This window comes from Sardina pilchardus, chromosome 1, assembly GCF_963854185.1.
Source record: "Sardina pilchardus chromosome 1, fSarPil1.1, whole genome shotgun sequence".
NCBI lineage: Eukaryota > Metazoa > Chordata > Actinopteri > Clupeiformes > Clupeidae > Sardina > Sardina pilchardus.
The window spans coordinates 37,220,203-37,242,702 of NC_084994.1; the positions used below are offsets into that span (position 1 = coordinate 37,220,203).

At 41.4% G+C, this 22,500-nt stretch overlaps 1 protein-coding gene across 2 annotated transcripts in view; it reads left to right on the plus strand.

Annotated features, from left to right (window-relative positions):
- Positions 1–22,500, plus strand: part of LOC134089399 (NACHT, LRR and PYD domains-containing protein 12-like) — a 30,390-nt gene that overhangs the window by 5,282 nt on the left and 2,608 nt on the right. For both annotated transcript variants that reach the window (XM_062543845.1, XM_062543852.1), the window contains exons 5-12: positions 4,815–6,420; positions 7,508–7,681; positions 7,928–8,101; positions 13,127–13,297; positions 14,469–14,639; positions 15,636–15,806; positions 17,353–17,526; positions 19,311–19,357. In XM_062543845.1, the coding sequence (XP_062399829.1) occupies positions 4,815–6,420; positions 7,508–7,681; positions 7,928–8,101; positions 13,127–13,297; positions 14,469–14,639; positions 15,636–15,806; positions 17,353–17,526; positions 19,311–19,357 (2,688 nt within the window). The remainder of the gene's footprint in view (positions 1–4,814; positions 6,421–7,507; positions 7,682–7,927; positions 8,102–13,126; positions 13,298–14,468; positions 14,640–15,635; positions 15,807–17,352; positions 17,527–19,310; positions 19,358–22,500) is intronic.

The window sequence follows — 22,500 nt, forward strand, 5'->3', positions numbered from 1 at the left end:
TTCACATAGCTCAGTGAACATGAGCTGTAGGCCTCACAGATCACAACATAACATTTTTGCATTTCACATTAATCAGCTATGTTCAGCTGTGTGTATTGTGCTCATTCAATTTAACATTTTAACATTAACATCTGCATTTGCCATCACCAACTGTACAGCTTTATTCAATTTTAAGGTTTTTCTTCAAAAAAACAAGTTTGTCTACACTCTCGGTGCTGAGTGTCGATCTGGTGGCAGTGACTATGTCACCTGCTGTTGAAAATACCCTTTCACTGGGCACTGAAGTGGCAGGTATGGCCAGGTAACTTTTTGCCAATACGGCTAGATTTGGATAAACAGACTCGTGCACTTTCCACCAGGAGAGAGGGTCAGAGTCAACTGAGGTGCAGTCCTTTGCAATGTAACCACTGACCTCTTCCTGCAACTGATGTTTCAAATCAGGCTGGTTCCTTTCCTGAACTTTGAACAATGAGCCAAAAAGTTCTGCCATGGCTGACCTCTTCAAAGGAGGTTCGGAGGAGGATGCCTCTTCATCTTGTGCCATCCCTGGCACAGCAGTGGCCTCAGCCTGTGAAGTGGATGGGCTGTCCTCTGCTGCAGTCAGTGGGGTGTCGTTCTGCTAAATAAAAAAGACAGACAATATATTAAAAAGATAGTATTAGAGCATATTGTTCCCTTTAGCCTAAGGAATATCATTTGTAGTCATTACACAATAATATTTTTTCAACCTGACCACAATGCTGTACGTGGATGGGAAGTAGGCCTAGTATTAAATTGCAATATTAACACGGCCACCTGCAGGCGTTTTTTAGTATTGAGTAATCATAATAATCATATTCATAATAATAATCATCATGATATTTATAGTATACAAAAAAATAAGAATAGTTCTTATATTCATACCTTTTCTGCTCTGCTCAGAACTTCTTTGATGAGATCATCACGAACTTTCTGCTGGTTGGTTGGATCCAGATGATTGAGTGTTTTGAACCTAGGGTCCAGTGCAGTACATTTATTCAGGAAGTCCCGGAGGTCTGGGTCATCATATCGACCTTGGAAGTTGTCTCTGATGGCCTTTTTCATGTCTCGATTGGTGCGATTGGTGCATCAGCTGCATTTGTTTCTGTTGCTTTCAGAAGTGTAGTCTGTAGTGGCAGGATCATGGAAATGGATGGAGTGGTTTCTGTGCTCATCACTGCCGTGATGGTCTTCAGTGGCCTCATTACGTCAACTATGGCTTCTGCGTTTGACAGCTCCAGATCGGAAAGATTCCCGATGCCTTTGTTTCTGACACTCCTCTCTGCTAAGGCAGAATAAACAGCAGCTTGCTGCTCGAGATATCGCTCGACCATCTCGAAGCTGGAGTTCCAACGAGTTGCGACATCGTTAATTAGGCAGTGTTTCGGCAAGCCCAGCATTTCTTGCTTGCACTCCAAAACGTGTGCTGCTGTGGTGCTGCGATGGAAAAATCCGACCGTAGATCTCATTTTGGCAAGCACATGCGAGACCTGCTTGATCTCGAGTGCTTTTTTTGCGGCCAAATTGAGGGTATGCGTGAAGCATCCTATATGCGGGCCGAGACCCGCTTCCCCCACGGCATTAACAATGTTCCTCGCATTGTCTGTGGTGACGGCTAGGGGCATCCCATTTTTTTTCAAGTTCCATTCACTCACGACTTCGGTCAGCTTTTCAGCTAGATGCGTGCTTGTATGTTGTTCGTGCAAAGGGCGCGTTTGTAGCACCACGGTCCTCATGCCCCACTCAGTGCTAATGAAGTGAGCAGTGACAGTCAGGAAACTCTCGGTTGCCCGAGATGTCCACGAATCCGTAGTGAGTGCAACCGAATGTGCCGCTTTTAATTCCTGTTCCACAATGCCTCTCGTTCTGTTATACAGTGCTGGCACTACCGATTCCCTTACACTTTTGCGGGAAGGAGGAGTGTAGCGGGGTTCAAGCACATGTAGTAGATATCTGAATCCTGCCTCTTCTACTGTGGAATATGGGCGCATAGAAGATGCGATGTAAATTCCAATGGCTTCCGTGATTTTCTTTGCTCTGGATGTACTCGTGTCAAGGGGCTGTTGTAAGACATTTGGGAGACGTAATTGAACAGTTTTCTTCCGTCTCGTCCCGGTGACAGGGATATCTGGGTGGTGTCGCTTGATATGTGCTAGCATGTTTGAAGTGTTCCCACTCGAGTAATTGAAACCTGTCGAACAACGACGGCAGACGGTCCTTGTTTTGTCAACTACCCGCTCTCCATCGCTATTATATATCACGGGGAACCCGAAGTTATCCCACACTATTGACTTCAATGATGATGGTGGGTCTTCTAACTCTTCGCCACTCGCCATGGTTAGCACTCTCTCGCAACAATCAATAGACCAATCAATAGCCATGTTTACACGCACGGACCAATCAGAGCTTACAGGTGGCAGTAGTTAAATAGGTCCTGAAGGAAACTCTTGCGAGCATATTAAACTTCTGTACCGAAGTATTCTGCGTGGCAATGCGCGTGCCGAACCGTGACCCCCGTACCGAAATCGGTTCGATACGAATACATGTACCGACCCAGGCCTAGAAGATAGACCATAAAAGATATGGACAGAGAGTCACAGACGTCAGCAGAGACCAATGAAGCATTGGTCAATTTCAAATTTCAACAATTGTCCTGTTGGGCTGCTTGTCTTTCTGCACAGGCTTAGGGGACGTAGATGTGACGTAAGCACATAGTCTGATCGAGGTCTGACCTTTGATGACGCTTTATTCCCTCTGGATGCATGCACAAACTTACGTGACTTTAGCATTGTTTTCGGAAAAAAGTTTATTACTCAGCCAGTAAGACACTTCCGAAGTTATGACGCCAATCACACAATGTTGTATTTTTTTTTTTTTTTAAGAATATTTTTTGCCCTTTTTGCCTTTATTAGTATAGGACAGTGAAGAGGAAGACAGGAAACAAGTGGGAGAGAGAGATGGGGCGGGATTGGGATATGACCGCAGGCCGGATTCGAACCTTGGTCCCCGTGGGCACTCGGATCCGTATACCGTAATTTCCCGACTATAAGCCGCGGCTTATACATTGATTTAGCAAAATTTCTTCCACTATGACGTTAATACAGGGGACAATTAATATGGGGTTAATATAGTTTAACTTGCATAAAACACTGTACTGCGGCTTATACACAATGCGGCATATATGCGGGAAATTACTGTATGGTATGTAATACAATGTTGTATTACTCCGAAAATAGAAAATGTTCGTACAAAGAATTAAAACTCTTCAGCTGTAACGTTATTTGATGTTAACGTGGCGCCAACATTCAATGGGGTTGGCTAGCTGGAACTGGTCTCCTATTTAGCATCAGGTCCACCATACTGTCTACGCTCTCCGAACGTTCGGTATGTTTACCATTTCATTACTTAGGCCTAGAATGAAATGAAAAAAATAAAACAATGAAATAAAATGCTAGAAGGAGCTACAATGACATTAAATGTTTACCTATAATTTATATAGCTTATATACATTTATATTTATATATACTCAGATGTCATTTAGTAAGTCAACAGATCAGCTAGACTTTGCTATTATTTGTTGACTTTAAACCCGAAGCTGTTCCTGTAGTTTTTTTCTTCTCTATCCCCTGAAGGATATTTCCGCTTCGTCTTTTCATCAACAAGGTAGCTCTCGCTAACTTGAAGCAACTGAGAAGCAATGGGCCTTGATTCATTTGTGCGCCAGAACACAATCTGCATAGTACAGGGCATATACCTATATTATAGGTACCTCATATCTGCATGTCAGGATATTTACCATCTGAAACTGGATTTTTCCACCTCTGTCAAGTCATCATATTCCATGAGAGTGGGTAGGGGCCACAAGGAGTGAAAGTTGTTGATCTTGATAAACATGCTGAGTCCAACACACATGCACCCATGTTGGTAAGCAGGCTGTCAAAGTCACGTAACGTTGCATAGGCTACTACATCAACAACCGCGCTTGCCTACTGCCCTAGCGATTCGGTTGCCTGATCAGGTTGCTGATCTTGCAAAAATATGCCGGCACACACACGTCGGTAGCATTCTGTTAAAATTTGCAGTCGTTCTTGACTATCTGGCTATGGGTATAACATTCATCACTTCCGAGTTAATAGCACTGGCATGGCCATGTCGTGCGGTTAGTTTTAATTTCCCAACAACAGCAAAAACGCACGGGTATGTAATGTGTATAATATTGCCATTAGCTGCTACTCAAACACCTTTCCCCTTCACTTTTTTTACTTTGCAAAGTCAGTAAGAACCGCTACTAACTGCACAATTCTACATCATCGCCAATCTAACATGACCTACATGCATCAACTACATTGAGCAACACGATTCTTTGAAAACATTGTTTGAACGTGCACTGCACTAGTGTATGATTAATGATAAGAAATAGGGAAAATATGTTTATTCAGTAACACTTTACTTGAAGGTATCTATCTTCTGTAGGCCTACCTACATAAGAGTGACATGACACAATCATGGCACATGAAACCTATCCTATCAAGACATAAACCAAATGATACTTAATAACATTAGCGTTATGTCATAAATGGTCATGGCAGTGTCATGTCACTTTTATGTTAATAACTTTAACTAAAGTGTAACCATTTATTCTTCCAATGATAGTTCAGCATTACAGAATGGCTGAAAGCAAAAAGAAAGCAGATTGACAAGTAAAATGGCACCTTGATAATACATGCAATGGAGTAAAAATTATATCTTAAGGTGGCCAGATATTTCTCATTACCTGTTATTTTTGTTGTTTTCAGGTCATGGCTCAGCACAGAAAGTTAAAATACTGAAAGAGAAGCTTCAAACACACTTGAGAACCAAGTTTTCTGCTGTTCATCAAGACACTGGAGTTAAAAATGTAGAAGATATCTACACTGACCTTTACATTGTTGAGGGCCGCACAGGTGGGGTCACCAATGCACATGAAGTGTCACCAATTAACATGAATCAAATTGGGAGAGGACCAAGCTCGGAAGATAAGCAAGTTAACTTGGCAAACATGTTCACTGACAGGTTTGCCACAAAAGTTTTGACTTTGGGGATTGCTGGTGTGGGGAAAACGGTTGCAGTGCAGAAGTTTGTCACGGACTGGGCTAATGGAGGAACAAATCAAGACATTGACTTTGTCTTTGTTCTTCTGTTTCGAAAGTTGAACTTGATTATGGAAAAAGATTACACTTTTCTTGAACTCCTTCTTGCATTTTACACGGAACTCAAAGATTTGACAGAATTGTCTGAATTCGCAAACTGCAAAATTATTTTTGTCCTTGATGGTATGGATGAAAGCAAGCTCCACCTAGACTTTGAAAAGTGTATTAGTGAACTCAATGAGAAGACTTCTGTGGACATCCTCATGACAAGTCTCATTAAAGGAACATTACTGAGTACTGCACACATCTGGGTTACAACCAGACCAGCAGCAGCCAGTCTGATCCCAGATGAGTGCATCAATTTTGTGACAGAGGTGCGAGGATTCAATGATGACCAGAAAGATCAGTTCTTTCAGAAGAACATAAACAATAAAGAAAAAGCTGAGAAACTCATTCTTTACATCAAAAAGAATAAAAGCCTTCACATCATGTGTCACATACCGGTATTCTGCCGTATTATAGCTAGTGTGGTAGATGAAATACTGGGAGATCAGAGCAAAGAAAAAAAAGCCAAAACTTTGACGGAAATGTACACACTGTATACTTGCACTCAGTTGAAAAGAATGAATGAATTCTTGGACATTGACATGAAGATGAGTGCAAAAGAAAAAGGCCAGTTGCTTGTGAAACTTGGGAAACTGGCATTCAAACATCTGGAGAAAGGCGCCTTGATATTCTATAAGCATGACTTGAAAGCTTGTGGTATTGATGTCAGGGCTGGAGCATTGCAGGCTGGAGTTTGTACACAGATCTTCAATGTTGAGGGTGCTGCAGCTGAAGATAATATATTCAGCTTTGTACATCTAAGTGTACAGGAATTCTTGGCAGCTCTTTACGTTCTTAACAAAAATGCAACTTGTTATTTGGGAAATCGTCTCCCCAAAACATGGAGGAAGACAAACCACTGGCTATCTTCACCCTCAAGGTTTGACCTTTACATGCTTGCTGTGGACAAGGCCTTACAGAGCCAGAATGGACATTTGGATCTTTTTGTCCGCTTCCTCCTTGGCCTGGCTCCAATGTTGGAGCCTCAAATCAGGTCCCCCCTGAATAATGTGCTGCCACAGTTGGCTGTCAGAGAAACATGTATCAAGAACACAGTTCAATACATCAAAGAAGTCATCAAGAGAGACGACTCACCAGAACGGACCATCAACCTCTTCCACTGTTTGAATGAGCTTGGGGACAACTCACTGATTGAGGAGATCAATGGGTAATGCATACAAACCATTTCCAATTTGAAGGTTTTGGCAAAGAGCATAAATAAGATCATGATGTTGAAGGGAATTATTTCATCAAAATCAGTCCAGTATTACAGCTAGGCTACACACCGGGCATGTAACTGAAGCGATCTGTTCATGGAGCGAGTGCTATACAGTTACCTTCTTCCACACTAACCAATAGAACTGCCTACACCAGACGTTAGAGTGGTGTGAACATTCTAAAAACAGGATCTAGACAGGTCTTTTAAAAACAATTTATATGTTCTGCACATTTATTTTCAGACTATTAGGAATAATAACAGATCTGTAAGTGTTTAGTTGAATGAAACGTTTATTATTTTTCACAAACATCCACAAAATTGAAAAACAATCATCCACACAGAGGTCAATCACGTTTTGGCTCAATTTGCATTTGAGCCATCAGTTGGAGAGAGTTTAATTTAGGAACCCATAGGGAGGGATTTTACAAAATCAAAAAATCAGTACTAGTACTTGATCTTCATTTTAATGATTTGGTATTGATTTACACATTTCAGTACAGTCCTATTCCTTTGACAGTGGAGGTGTGAATAAACAGTACATTAGTGTAGCCTAAATTATATGGGGGTAAAGTCTCAATAGCATATGATGGTAGATGGTTCCTTGCACAAAGCAATATTTTCTGACAATCACACTCACACTCGCTCACACACACAAATAAAAGGCCAGTCTGTCTGAACAATATGATATTTTGTTGTTTTCTGGACCTACATGTAGGATTACATATCGAAGGCTTTGTTTGGAGCGGTGCAGTTGCATTGTATACAACAATAACATTTTGTGAGGCCGTAAAACTATGAATTAGCCTACTTATGGTATCAAGTCAGCTTCATCTCTCAGAATATATTTAATGTACTGAATAGTACATATGCTTGTATTGTCAAGAAAAAGCGACTGCTTAATACTGTCACTTAGCCTATCGCTTTAATATTCTGAACTTTGTTTTGAAGTAAAGTGGTGCAGTCTTAAGCAGCTAACAATGAGTATTAGTAAGATTCCAAATTGTATGATTTACATGTTGTCTTAAATGATACCCAGGTACATAAACTCAGCAGATGAGAAGAACCTGACTCCAGCCCAGTGCTCAGCTCTGGCTTATCTGCTGCTCATGTCAACTACAGACATGGAGGAGTTTAATCTGAAGAAGTACCTGAGATCAGAGGAAGGGCTCCACAGAATGCTCCCAGTAGTGAATGTCACAAGGAGAGTTTGGTGGGTAAACATTAATGTTATTGTGGGATCTGGCACAACTGACTGAGATGTTCATTTCTCAGCACTAGGTGTTGATCAGTGTGTTTGAATGTGAATGGAAATAATTGTAATAGAATACTAGTGAGATCTCAGATAGGTCAAGCAGACCAAACCTTAACTTTTAAACAGACTAAATTGGTGTCCTCTCTCAAAAGAAAGCTGTAAAATAATGGCATCTACACTATGCTGTCTTTATGTACTTAACAGGCTGAATCATTGTCAACTCACTAAAGCGAGTGGTAAACTGTTAGCATCAGTGCTACAGAGGACACCTTCCCATCTGAGAGAGCTGGACATGAGTAACAATGGCCTGCAGGATAAAGGTGTGAAACTGCTCTGCGTGGGACTAAGATATCCACAATGCAAACTGGAGATACTGAGGTCAGTTATGAGCCATATGCGGATAGTGACATAATAGCTGATAGATGTTAGGTGAAATTCAATAGCAGTTTGAAACAGACGAAACAAAAACAGGAAAGAGGCACAGAGAACACTGCATCAGTTGTGTTTATGTACAGGTGTGTTCTGCTTTGTATAAGTGACATTTATAAGATTGGTAAATCTCTAGTGTTAGTAAAAGTGTTTAGGTAACTCCCTCTGTGAAGATCATAGGTGTAATTATTTATGCATTGTATAAGGTGATCGTAAATCATTAGAATGATTATGGTAATTTCTCAAAAAGCATTCTGTAAAATCACTAGGATTGTAAAATTTCTGCGTTATTATCCACCAAAAGGTTTTAGAATAATCAAAACATCAAAACTCTTACCAGAGACATTCACATATTATGCACCTACTGTAGTTGGAATAATAAAAAGGTTATTTCTAGGGCTGGGACTCGATTAAAAAAAATAATCTAATTAATTAGAGGCTTTGTAATTAATTAATCGAAATTAATCACATTTTAATTTTATATAAATATATGACCTGAGAACAGTGAGAAGTATTTTTTTTTCACATGGATTTTTAGTATAGCCTACTATTGGATGATGACTGAATACATAGGCCTAAGATTAAACAACAAAAATATTGTTTATTAATAAGTCCAACAGACCAGTGCAATTTTTGCCATAAAGTGTAGCAATACCATATTTAGAAATAGTACATTTTCAGAAATTCATGTAGCCTATAGATAGGTAGACCTTCTGTAAACTATAATACTGTGATATCCTGTTAATTGTGTCACCTGTTACCTTGAGTTGAGTTCATGAAATTGTTGTGTCCCTTTAAGGGGAACTGGGGGGCGGAGTTTACGTGTGTGCGTGTGTGCTTGTATGCGGTTCTGAGTGTGAAGTTTCTTTTAGGTCTATGAAAGTTGGACATGGAATTAGGTGCGGTGGATTATTGTTATAAGCGTGAGTTGTGGCTGTAACAGCAACTTGGTTGCTATTTGTTTAATAAATAAAGCTCAGAGGTTTCCCTCAAGTGTCTGGAGTATCACAATACTTTGTCCACGCTAGCAGCTAGCTGCTTTATGTTTTGCACTGAGGTGATACCTGCGGTGATACGTCCTTGTTGCATAGGTTGCACACAACCATGCTCTTATCTATGCTTCCATCCGTTCGTTTTTTGTAACATTTCCCATCCACGGGGCCAACCAACGCGGTCACATCGGCTTCTTTGTTCATGTTCACTGTGCCACTGTGGTTTGTTTTGTCTGAACCGAACTCATGCGCGTTTCTTGGTGCTCCAGTATAATCGGTCCGTCTGAAACTCATCCAGTGAGAAACGTTCCGCGGTGCAAAAATAAATAGGCATACGATTAAAATGCGTAATTTTTTTTAACGCATTAATGTTTGTGTAATTAATTAATCGTAATTAACGCGCTAAAGTCCCGGCCCTAGTTATTTCCTATGGCTAAAACACCTCAGCCAACATGTCACAATTATGCCAAAGCAGTTTTCTCAATGCAGTCAGCAAGCTCCCTCTTCTGTCAGACAGGAGGAGGGAAAAACATGAGCTCTTACGGTGCAGTCAGACGCCTGCGTCCACCAACGTATGCCTCATTTTGTCACATTTCCATAAACGCGAACTGATTGGTTTGTCAGTGTTCGAAAATTTGCATACACTGAATTTCATTGGCTGGCGCTTGCGCGATCCGTCAAAAGTTGAACATTTCTCAACTTTTTAGCGGAGGCAACATGGAGGTATTATAAGAACTGGAGAAAGTGAACAAGTCCCGCCCCCATTCATTTCAATGGGAATGCTAGGCTAGTGAAAAGTGCCAAAATTGAACGATTTTTTCAGGCTTCAACATGGCGTTTCAAGGGACTTGTTTCCGGTGCCGTTTTACTTAGCCAATTAAGTGCCAGGTTACTGATTGACGTAAGGTACAGAAGGAGAGCTTGTGCCCACACTAAGCTCGTGCATGAGCTGAGAGTGGAACAGCCACCAATCAGCATGAGGAAAACGCAGGGAAAACGGCACCGGACGTGATGTATTTCTGGAAAATTGCGACGAGGAAGTGCCTTGCTAATCAATTCAATTCAATTCAATTCAAAAAACATTATTCATCCCCAAGGGGCAATTAAGAAGCACGCTGAGCAGTCCAGATCACAATAAACAGCCAACACTCACACTCTCTCTCACTCACACACACACACACACACACACACACCCACACACCAACACACACACACACACACACACACACACACACACAATAAATAAATAATAAATAATAAATAATGCAATTTTAAAGTGCAGTGCATTCATGTCCTTCAGGCCAATCAAGTCCAGTCCAACCCTCCACACAGCTCATACTTAGGAGGTGAGTGGTAGGTGGAGGGTGATGGGTGGTTGGGTGGGGCTGGGTTGAAGTGACTGGATGGGGATGGGCTGGGGGCATGGGGTGGGGCTGGGATTGGGTGCGGCTCCACACACTTCTTGGGTCAGCGATGGCTGCGAGTTGAGCAGGAGGACAGCCCTGGGCACAAAGGTTGCCCTCCTTCTCTGAGTCCTGCAGCCCGGGCATCGGAGACGACGCCCAGAGGGGAGCCACTCAAATGTGGAGAAGAGGGGGTGAGATGGGTCCTGAAGGATCCTGCTGGCTCTTCTCAAGGTCTGTTGCTCACAGATCAGCGAAGCTAATCAGTCAAAACCTGACCCCCTGGGAGGCAACGGTTGTGTCCAGAAGTCAAGCGTGCACGCTGGGTAGTACCTTCTTCTCAGTAGCGTATTAGTTAGCTTGCTCCTCAGTGTGCGTCCCTACCTACATTTGGACAGCACTAACTAGTTGGCGTCACCTGACTCGGGGTGTGTTGACGATTTGCATGACGTATGGAGCTTGACCTGCGCTGCGCAATGGATTATGGGATATCTGAGGCCAAAAAAGATGCATCGATGCACGCTTGGAAATCACGCCAAACGAAGTACCCACTAGTGAGAGCGCTTGACTTTCGGACAGTCTATTCTGACGTAACTTCCGGAAAATGCACACTGCCCAGCGTGCACGCTTGACTTCTGGACACAGCCAACGTATCTCAGGCAACGCATCGGACCCACAATTCAGTGCGGCATGAAATGAAGTCCAGCCAATGTAAAGTGAATGGGAAAACAACGGACGAACGTTGGCGGACGCAAGCGTCTGACTGCACCGTTAACTTTTTTGACGGAGGCAGCGGAGCTTAAAGGGATATTCCGCCATTTTTGGAAATACGCTCATTTTCCACCTCCCCTCGAGCAAAACAATCGATATTTACCTTGTTCTCGTTCATCCAGCCATTCTGTGAGTCTGGCGATACAACTTTTAGCTTCAGCCTAGCATAGATCATTGAATCGGATTAGACCATTAGCTTCTCGCCTGCTAGCTTCATGTTTAAAAGTGACTAAGATTTCTGGTAATTTTCCCATTTAAAACGTGTCTCCTCTCAAGTTAGAAAGTGCAATAAGACCAACTGAAAATGAAACCTGGCATTTTTTTAGGCTGATTTGACATGGAACTACACTCTCATCTGGCGTAATAATCGAGGCAACTTGCAAACGTACCATAGGCGCAGTGATATCGTACGCAGCATCTGAAAATAGTCCCCATAGACAACAAGCAATAGTAGTGCCAGTAGTGTGCAAGTTGCCTTGATTATTACGCCAGATGAGAGTGTAGTTCCATGTCAAATCAGCCTAGAAAAACGCCAGGTTTCATTTTCAGTTGGTCTTATTGCACTTTCTAACTTGAGAGGAGACACGTTTTAAATGAGAAAATTTCCAGAAATCGTAGTCACTTTTAAACATGAAGCTAGCAGGCGATAAGCTAATGGTCTAATCCAATTCAATGATCTATGCTAGGCTGAAGCTAAAAGTTGTATCGCCAGACTCACAGAATGGCTGGATGAACGGGAACAAGGTAAATATCGATTGTTTTGCTCGAGGGGAGGTGGAAAATGAGCGTATTTCCAAAAATGGCGGAATATCCCTTTAAGGAACGTACGGACCCACAATTCCTTTCGAGTCCGCCCCATGCAAAGTCGATGAGATCCGTTGACGGACGTAGACAGTGTGAACACCCTGTTAGAGAGTGTCAACTTACCCATCTCCCCAAACCAGCAGTATTAGTAGCCACCTCAAACACATGTGAATCACAACAGTACTCCAGCGTTTTTAATTTGCAGCCAAAGGAGAGAGTTGTTATCTTAGCCAAGTCGGGAGGGAAAACATCCTCTTTACAGAGCCACCAGACTTTCTTACGGGAATAAAAAGTATAAGTGAATTACAGGCAGGTTATAAGAAAAAGCAGAAGAAAAGAATCTAACGAAGGACACCTTCCCATCTGAGAAGATGAAGGATGCAGGATAAAGGAGTGGAGCTGCTGTCTGTGGGACTAAGAGAACTGCAATGCAGTTATGAGCCATATGTATGTGGGACAAAATAGTTGGTAGAAGTTATACGTGTAGGTGAAATGTGTTTGAGCCCTGGGTAGAATGTACAAAAGTCTCACTTGAAATACAAAATGTATAGACTGTTTATATGCTAAAATGAATTAATTACAGTCAAGCATGTAATAGGTGTTGAAACGTACCCTTAATAGGCAGTTAAATTGGGGTGTGTCAATTTGTGTGTATGTAATCAGACACACACACAACTATGTGATGATACTGTAAATGGCTTCACCTGTCAGTCATATTTTCCAAAATTCTATGAGAGCGATTAGCCTATCGTTATCATTGTGTCCCCCGTGGTTAACATACGTCATCACCAAACAACAGTAATTTAACTCAAATGATCTCAAACTACAGACAAGAATCTTTTGTTTTGTTTTGAGGTCCTATAATTTGTCCTCTATATTTGTTTGTCCCATCCTGTATTGTAATTGGTCCTAAACATTTTTATCAGTGTATTCTTTATGTGTAGCCTATTCATGCTACCATGCCATGTTCTATTCTCTGTCTCTTGGCCTCTCACTCTATGCAGACTTGCTGGTTGTAAGCTAACAGAGGAATCCTGTAAGGCTGTAGCCTCTGCTATGGAGTCACTGGTCTCCCTGAGAGAACTGGACCTGAGTGACAATGACTTAAAGGATTCTGGAGTTCAGCTTCTCGTTGCAAGACTAAGTAGCCCTCACTGTAAACTGCAGACTTTAAGGTTTGTGTGCTTGATGTTCATTCTAGTATCACACGTCTCCTGATTGCATTATGCATGTGCTGGATTAAGTTTATTACCATTAACTGATCACACTTCTGTTTTTACAAAATCATTCCAGGATAGATCTGCCAACTACCTGTGTCTGTTTGTGCAATAGAAAGTTGTGATGTACAGAAGTCTCACTGAAACTACAAAACCTATGGACTGTTTATATACAGACACAAATTAATTACAGTCAAGCATGTAATAGCTGTTGAAACGTACCCCTAATAGGCAGTTAAATTGGGGTGTGTCAATTTGTGTATACGTAATCAATTAGCCACACACACAATTGTGTGATGATAAATGGCTTCACCTGAAAACTATCCCTAAATAAAATAAAATGTTTTGTATTATCAATCATATTTTCCAAAAAGCTATTAGAATATAACTATGAGCACAAAGGTGCATCATCATGCACTTTGTCTTTTATATGGTTGTGTCCTGTAATTTATCCTTTATATGTGTTTGTCCCATCCTGGGTATTCTGTTTTTATGAAATTCAATAGCAGCATAACACACAGATGGAACAAAAACAGGAAAGAGGCACAGAGAGGACCATACATGTTGTGTTACGTATTTGTGTAACGCTGCACAAGTCATGTACATGTGTGTGCTGCTTTATGTAAGAGCATGTGAAATTTATTTAATGAAAGATTGGCACATTTCTAGTGTAAGTGAAAGTGTTTAGGTAAAGGTAACACATAATAATAACTACAAACTATTCTTCGTTTGTTAGCATTGTTACACTATTAGTAAATGGTTTGTAAAGTATTGCTCGTACATTATTTCTTATTAGTAAAGCATTTGTATGCACAATTATAAATGGTTTGTTCATAGAAAATAAGTCTATCCCAAAATATGTTTGTAAATAGATGTTTTTTACTTAAATAATGCAACAACCATTTATATGAAATGCATTTCCCATTATAAACCAGTTGCAAACTATTACTAAATAGCACAACTGCATCATCGTTCACTTTGTGTTTTGTTTTGTTTTATCTTCTTTATTTGTTTATCCCATCCTTTATTGTAATTGGTCCTAAACATTTTTACCAGTGTATTCTCTATGTATATTCATGCTACCATGCCATGTTCTATTCTCTGTCTCTTGCTCTCTCACTCTATGCAGACTTGCTGGTTGTAAGCTAACAGAGGAATCCTGTAAGGCTGTAGCCTCTGCTATGGAGACACTGGTCTCCCTGACAGAACTGGACCTGAGTCACAATGACCTGAAGGATTCTGGAGTTCAGCTTCTCGTTGCAAGACTAAGAAGCCATCACTGTAAACTGCAGACTTTAAGGTTTGTGTGCTTGACTCATTCTAGTATCACACTTACTCCTGATTGCATTATGCATGTGCTGTTTCTGTCCATTAACTGATCACACTTTTTTTTTTTTTACAAAATCATTCCAGGATAGTTCTGCCAACTATTTATGTATGTTTGTGCAATAGGGAGTTGTTAATAATTCTATGAGTATATAACTACGAGCACAAAGGTGCATCATCATGCACTTTGTCTTTTATATTGTTGTGTCCTGTAATTTATCCTTTATATGTGTTTGTCCCATCCTGGGTATTCTGTTTTTACGAAATTCAATAGCAGTATAACTGGTGGAACAAAAACAGGGAAGAGGCACAGAGAATACTGCACAAGCTGTGTTACGTATTTGTGTAACACTGCACAAGTTATGTACATGTGTGTGCTGTTTTGTGTAAGAGCATGTAAAGTTTATTTAATGAAAGATTGGCAAATCTCTAGTAAGTGAAAATGTTCAGGTAAAGGTAACACATAATAATAACTACACACTATTCTTTGTTTGTTAAGCATTTTTAAACTATTAGTAAATGGTTTGTAGTATTTAGTAAAGTATTGCTCGTACATTATTTCTCATTAGTGAAGCATTTGTACAAACAATTATGAATTGTTTGTTCATAGAAAATAAGCCTATCTCAAAATATGTTTTAAACTAGATTTTTATACTTAAATAATGTGAAATATGTTTTCCATTATAAACCAAACTATTACTAAATATGTAATAATTTGTAAAGTAATACATTTGTAAAGTATTACCCCTATTCTAATTCTCAAAATTTTGCCAAAGTATATAATCTTAAGAGCACAACTGCATCATCATGCACTTTGTGTTTTGTTGTGTTTTGTTTTATCTTCTATATTTGTTTATCCCATCCTTTATTGTAATTGGTCCTAAACATTTTTACCAGTGTATTCTCTATGTATATTCATGCTACCATGCCATGTTCTATTCTGTGTCTCTTGGCCTCTCACTCTATGCAGACTTGCTGATTGTAAGCTAACAGAGGAATCCTGTAAGGCTGTAGCCTCTGCTATGGAGACACTGGTCTCCCTGACAGAACTGGACCTGAGTCACAATGACCTGAAGGATTCTGGAGTTCAGCTTCTCGTTGCAAGACTAAGTAGCCCTCACTGTAAACTGCAGACTTTAAGGTTTGTGTGCTTGACGTTCATTCTAGTATCACACGTCTCCTGATTGGTGCTGGTCCATGTGCATGATGCTTGTGCTGAATTAGTTTGTTGTTCATTAGCTGGTCACACTTCTGTTTTTGCAAAATCATTCCAGGATAGTCCTGCCAACTATCTATGTCTGTTACAATAACTAGGCCTTGTTGTGATGCAGGTCACATAACCAGTGAAAGTATCTCACAGGTTCTCCTTCACACCCTATGTACAGCCACCACTATGATTTAAATACAACAAACTTTTCAGTCTGTTTACCAGAAACGACTAGAACACTTTTCTCGGAAAGGAAACTATATTATTACTTCATTTATCTCCACCTGATGAAATGTTACAGAGCATACTGTAAACCCTGTGTTCAGAAGTGTCCCAGATGCTGTATCCGTCTTGACTGGGTGTTCCCATGCTGCCTTGCACACGATTTGATTCGCGCTGCTAAGGCAGCCTGGAAACTACCTCCTTAATTTTTGCCTCAGATAGGGGACCAATCACAGAACAGGGGGGAAAGCAAGACACATTTGATCCACATCCGTGGCGCTCAATGAACGGATCTGGCCATTTTTGCCAAATACGGGAAAATGAACGTTTGGTTGCCAGACCACATCTCATTGAGAAGTGGTAGACGCTAGCCAGGCTAGTATCCGTTCAAAATAGACAACCTACTGTAATTGAAGCAGAGTAGAGCTTAAAGCTGCATCTGGGACACCTCTGTAACTGGTGGACTAGCAGAGTGGCAGTGGTCAGCTCTGACTGTGTTGTAACCTGAACAGAACGAAGCTGCTCTTGAAATCAGCAGTAAAGCAGTGGTGTTCATGTTGTTGTTGTTGTTGTTGTTGATGATGATGATATTTTCTAGTAACTTAAGGCATAGAGTTTTGGTGAAGTTGTGTAGAATGTATTAATAGAATAATAAGAGACGGTTGCAAACTAAGACAGAACAGGAAAACAAAAAGGGGAAAAAAAAGGGTGTTAGCCTGCCTCCCCTTCATGGGGCACAGACCGCTCCCAAGAAAAGTGAAAAAGTTAGTCTTCCGGGAAACGTATTGGCCTGCGTTAGCTAATCTCACAAATAAAAATGTGCAAGAAATCTGCAACCACTCAACTGAAAAATAAAATAGTCAAACAATTAATAAAGTGTGGGGATCAGAAAAATAGTGCAAAAGAATGCCAGAATGGCAGCCAGACTGTTGGAAAGTGAATTTGGGAGAGAGAGCCACCTTGAAATAGGCCGGCTTTTTATAACAGGGGGCTGGCCCTCAGTCGGCCCGTCACTCTGTGTCAGAATGGCGAAAGATACGCCCCATCTCCACTTATAAAAGGGATAGCGACAGAGCAGGCCAAAAAGGGCATGAAAAGTACATGCAACCTCAAACCTGTAACAGTCTGTGACTCTTGTTAGTAAAGTATGTATTTAGATGTTTATGGGATTTTCATTCATAATTCCTGAATGTGCATGGTGTACCGTTTAATGCTTTTTCCTTCTTTATCAATGACGAAAGATGATCTTCTGTTTCAGACTGTCTGGTTGTCTCATCACACATGAGGGCTGTTCTCTTTTGAGTTCTGCCCTCAAATCAAACCCCTCCTACCTCAAGCAACTGGATCTGAGCTACAATCACCCAGGAGACTCAGGTGTCAAACAGCTCACAGAGAGACTGAATGATCCCAACAGTAAACTAGAGACTTTCATGTGAGTGCTTGGTGTTTATCATAAAGTTTAGTTAGTTTGATGAGGTTCTAGTGGAACTGTTCATCCATTTGTATCCTTTGTTGGAGACCTGATATTCTCATGTTTCCACATGGTCTCCTACCACATATTAAACTGGGGATGTCATGGTGCTTTAAGTACTGCAAGTAAAAGTCCCTCAGTTCACACATATGAGGCTCCTGAATAGTGTACACTTCTACAGTTCTAAAATTCATAACACCACATTTACCCAGGCAACAGATCATTAAGACAACTTGCACAGTGACTTACTGAAGGGCGAAGCTCCTGTTCAGTTCAATTTGTAGGTAAATAATGAAATGCACAAATAACTTTGATACATGAATAACATCCTCAGCACACAGAACAATAAAACACACTTGAATACTAAAATGAGCATCACAACTGTTCATACAGTATGTTCAACCCCCAACGTCACTCAATCCGGAAAAAGATTCTTTGGACTGACTGATGTATGGCTCCCGCTGACTCTCATTCATTCCCAAAAGCAATATTTAAAAAATAAGTTCAAAGAAATGTTGTGGAATTATGTCAGCAACCATTGTACTTTAATGATAATAAAGTCGATTTTTGTTGAAGATGTATACAGCAAGAATATAACAGAAATCCACTGGAGCAGTGTGGAGAAATTATATAACAACTGCAAATATCCTAAGACTATGCCTGTCTTTCAAACTATTCACATTGCCACCACATGGCCATACCATGCCATTACACCACTAAGCGAAACACATAAATGGCTCCGGAATCAGCAAAATCCATCCAATACTTTTTGAGTTATCTTGCTAACAAACAAACAGACAGACAGACAAACAAACAGAAAGACAGACAAACAAACAAACGCCGGTCCCCGATGAAAACATAACCTCCTTGGCGGAGGTAATGATAGGCCACAATTTAAATTGACCAGATGGATTAGAAGAGTAGTTGGTAAGGAGTTACAAGACTTTCACCCTTTTGCTTCTAAACCTATGGGTGACATCAGACATTTTGCCCACTCTTCATACAGTTTATGCTCTAAAATAGTGGTGTTCAAAGTGGGGCCGCAAAAAGTATTCCTATTGTTAGAGTTTTGTTATGAAATAGCATTATATTAATTTGTTGCTTATCTGAACATTATATTTTCCATGTTCATCAGAAAGTGTAGGCTTAGCCCTGCTAAAGTCAGTGACATCTACGAGTTCTATTGCTATTTTACCTGCTGGCTGGCTCAGTTAAAGTTGACACCTTTTTGAAAGTAGAGCCAAAAGGAGAGACATTTTTCCAGTTTGGAAGAGTACATTGAGGCAGATGGACTTGACTGGTCTCGCCATGTGGGAGTGTGTTCAGACGTGGCCAGGGCTATCACTGGGAATAGTGGAGTGACAGCGCTCATCAAGCAGATGAGGCAGAGGTCTGCGCTCTGCGCTCTCCGAGTGCTTTTCTAGTTTATTTCTACATTTGCCCTAGTAGTGTCAATGGGTATAATGAGACTTCTTGCAAAAGGGGGACTTTGGCCAGAGCATAGTGGTGTAAGGGGAAAAGCACAAACCATATATTCCCACTTATATGTGTTCTGTCTATGTCCGACACTTCAATGAGGTGGTGTTGAACTATAATTATGTATTGACCATCTGACTCTATTTTTTTCTATTTTTACCTTGTGTTTTTTTTTACTGTAATATGGATCCCCCTGGGTCTGAAAAAAAGAATTATATATAAACTCTGTTTTGTGTCAAACTGTATTTTCTTCTCTCATCCTTCTTAAGGTATGACAGTGGAGGAAAGTGCAGGATTAAACCAGGACCAAGAAAATGTGAGTGATTTACATGGATGCATTAAGTGGTGTGAGTTAAAATGCGAGTGTGTGTGTGTGTGTGTGTGTATATGTGTGTGTGTGTGCGCCATCCACATCCTCTCCTTCTCTCATGAGAACCTCTCTCCAGTTTTTGGTTTTGGTTTTGGAAAGCCCCAGAGAGAGTGTACAGTGATGTGTAAAAGTCCAACCAAGTATTGGATCTGCCTGTGCACTTAACACAGGTGATCTCATATATATGTGGTAGGACTTTTACTTTCTGAAGATGGACTTTTACACCTGGCTCTCGGTGGGAAGCACCCTCACAGCTAAATGTAATTTAGACAGTGTCTGGCTGTACTAAACTTGTTGGAGGAAAGTTTGAGTGTTGTGAGAGTGGAATGAAGGGGAAAGATCAGAGCAGCATAACACAAGACTGAGAGAGAAAAGGTCATTGGATCTTTTTTCAGATTCAGGTGAATTATTGAATGGCATGTCCTGCTGCTTTACAGGTCTAGTGCCATGACAGTTTACAGTCTAATTAAGAGGCAGGACGTCCATAACACTTTGTAGACCACCGCATGACATACAGTATGTGGTTCCATGATGGTGTCCGTTTAGTCTCTTAGGTGCTGGTCAGTAATATTCTGGTGCTAACATGGCTACTCAACCATTGTGTGTGTGCTTGCACTATAGCTAATACATTGAACTGATTTGAACATTCTGAATATTTTTAACTGATTTGTTTCTTCTATAAAAGAGATGGAGATAATTTCACTGTGTTCATTAATGAGTTAAAACATCATGTTACAGTAGCCAGACATCAGAGAGATGGCAGAGACAGGAGGAAGGAGAACTTGTACAGCATGATACACGAGAGGCCCCTGGCAGCCTATAGGCTTGTAGCAGCATAACTAAGGGATGACCTCAGGGTCCTGCAGGTCATGGAGTGATGGTAGATCACAGCCAATCATCCTCTCAATACAACAAATGATATGCTGCAGTCTGGTGTTGTCATTGGCAGTGGGGTGCTTGGGAGTGTGTGTTTGTTTTCCTGTGTGTGTGTCAGTGTGTGAACGTGTGTGTGTGTGTGTGTGTGTGTGTGTGTGTGTGTATGTGTGTGTTTGTTTTAAGTTTCAAGATTTTTGTTGGATATACCTTGCAGTTCAGTGAAATTCGTATTCCATTTGTTGCAGTAGTGCAAGCATAAAAGGGGTAAATAAACACAGTGGGGCAGTGGGGGGTAGATGGAGAGACAACTCTATATGAGACAATACAAGACCACTGATGGCCATACTATCCATACTCCATACATGCACACATTACACAGCCATACATTTAGGCCTACTGTGCACACACACACACACACACACACACACACACACACACACACACACACACACACACACACACACACAACCCCTATACCTACATGTAAGACGACTATACACACATAAAACCACAGGCCCATGGACATGAGACATGAACACTAGAAACTATATGCATCCCGGATGCAGTATAGCAAGTGTGAAATTAACCGTGTGGGTAGAATTTAAAAAGTCAGTAGCGACCATGGCAATGTATCCAGTACAGCATATCATAAAAGAAATAAGGCAGCATATGTGGGCAATAAAGGGAAGGAACTGTTTAGTCACTGACCATTTAGGATTCTGACAGCTTGTGGTATAAAACTGTGTCTGAATGGTGTGGTGTGGGTGGTAATGCTCTGGTAGCGCTTACCAGAGGGAAGCAGAGAGAAGAGGGAGTGAGCTGGGTGGCTGGCATCCTTGATGATGGACTCAGCCCTCCTCTGACAGCGTGTGGAGTAGACAGTTGACAGAGGTGACAGTTGACAGAGGTCTATGGTGGTAGAATAGTGTCATATCTTGCAAGCGCAATACAACATCCTCAGGAGCAAATACTATTAATTCACTCGCGTAGACACAGCAGCGAGCGAGAAAAACAACAGCTGGGGGCCATACGCTCTCCAAGATGAGTTCTGCTCGCTCTCTTGAAGTACAGCTTTGCTCGCGTGGGTTGACTTTTGACAGTTTGGGGGACAGAACCAAGGAAGTTGCCTGTTGTGATTGGTCATTTTTCAACCTGAAGTCCCGCCCGCTTAGTTACTGTCTGTTGCTAAACTTCTACAAATGTAGTCATGTGTAACATTAACCACCCCTTTGTTGTTTCTGTTTACTGCTTACTGTGTGTGTGTGTGTGTGTGTGTGTGTGTGTGTGTGTGTGTGTGTGTGTGTGTGTGTGTGTGTGTCTGTGTGTTCAATATTTGTGTCTGTGTGTGTGTTATTGCTCACTGTTTGCTGCTTACTCGGTGTGCGTGTCCAGTATGTGTGTGTTTGCTCTGGTAGCACTTACCAGAGGAGAGAAGAGAGGATAGGGAGTGAGCTGGGTGGCTGGCGTCCTTGATGATGGACTCAGCCCTCCTCTGACAGCGTGTGGAGGCTGCTCAGACCCAGGTCTCTTGATGGCACAACAGTGTTAAAGGCAGAGCTGTAGTCAGTTAACAGCATCCTGACAGGTGTTTTTCTTGTCCAGGTGAGCTAGGCAGTATGCAAGGTGATGGAGATGACTTCATCCACAGATCTGTTGTGCTTATATTCAAACTGAAGTTGGTCCAGGAAAGCAGGGTGGTGTGTATTGATGTAGGCTGTAACCAGTCTCCCCAGACAGTTCACCACCACGGAGGTTAGGGCAATGGGCCGGTAGTCATTCAGGCAAGACACAGCACTTTTCTTGGGCACTGGCACAATCGTTGTCTTTGTGAAACACAAAGGCACTGTGCACCAGGGCAGGGACAAGTTGAAGATGTCAGTGTAGGTTTGTGGCACCTGAGTGGCGCACGTCTTGAATACACAAGACGGGATGTCATCAGCGCTGGCAGCTTTGTGAATTTTAACCCGTTTTAAAGGTTTTGCCGACCTCACCCTCTGAGACCTGTAAGATGTCTCCTCCTACTGGAAGAGCACCTTCATCCCCCGGTTTACAGTAGACTCGCGAGACTCAAAACGAGCATAGAGTTTATTTAGCTTGTCCAGAACCAAGGCAGGTGTGTCTGTAAGAGCTGGTGTCGCTTTATAGGCTGTGATCACCTGCAGTCCCTTCCACAGGCAATGTCACAGTTGCTGAAGTCATTCTCCAACTCATTC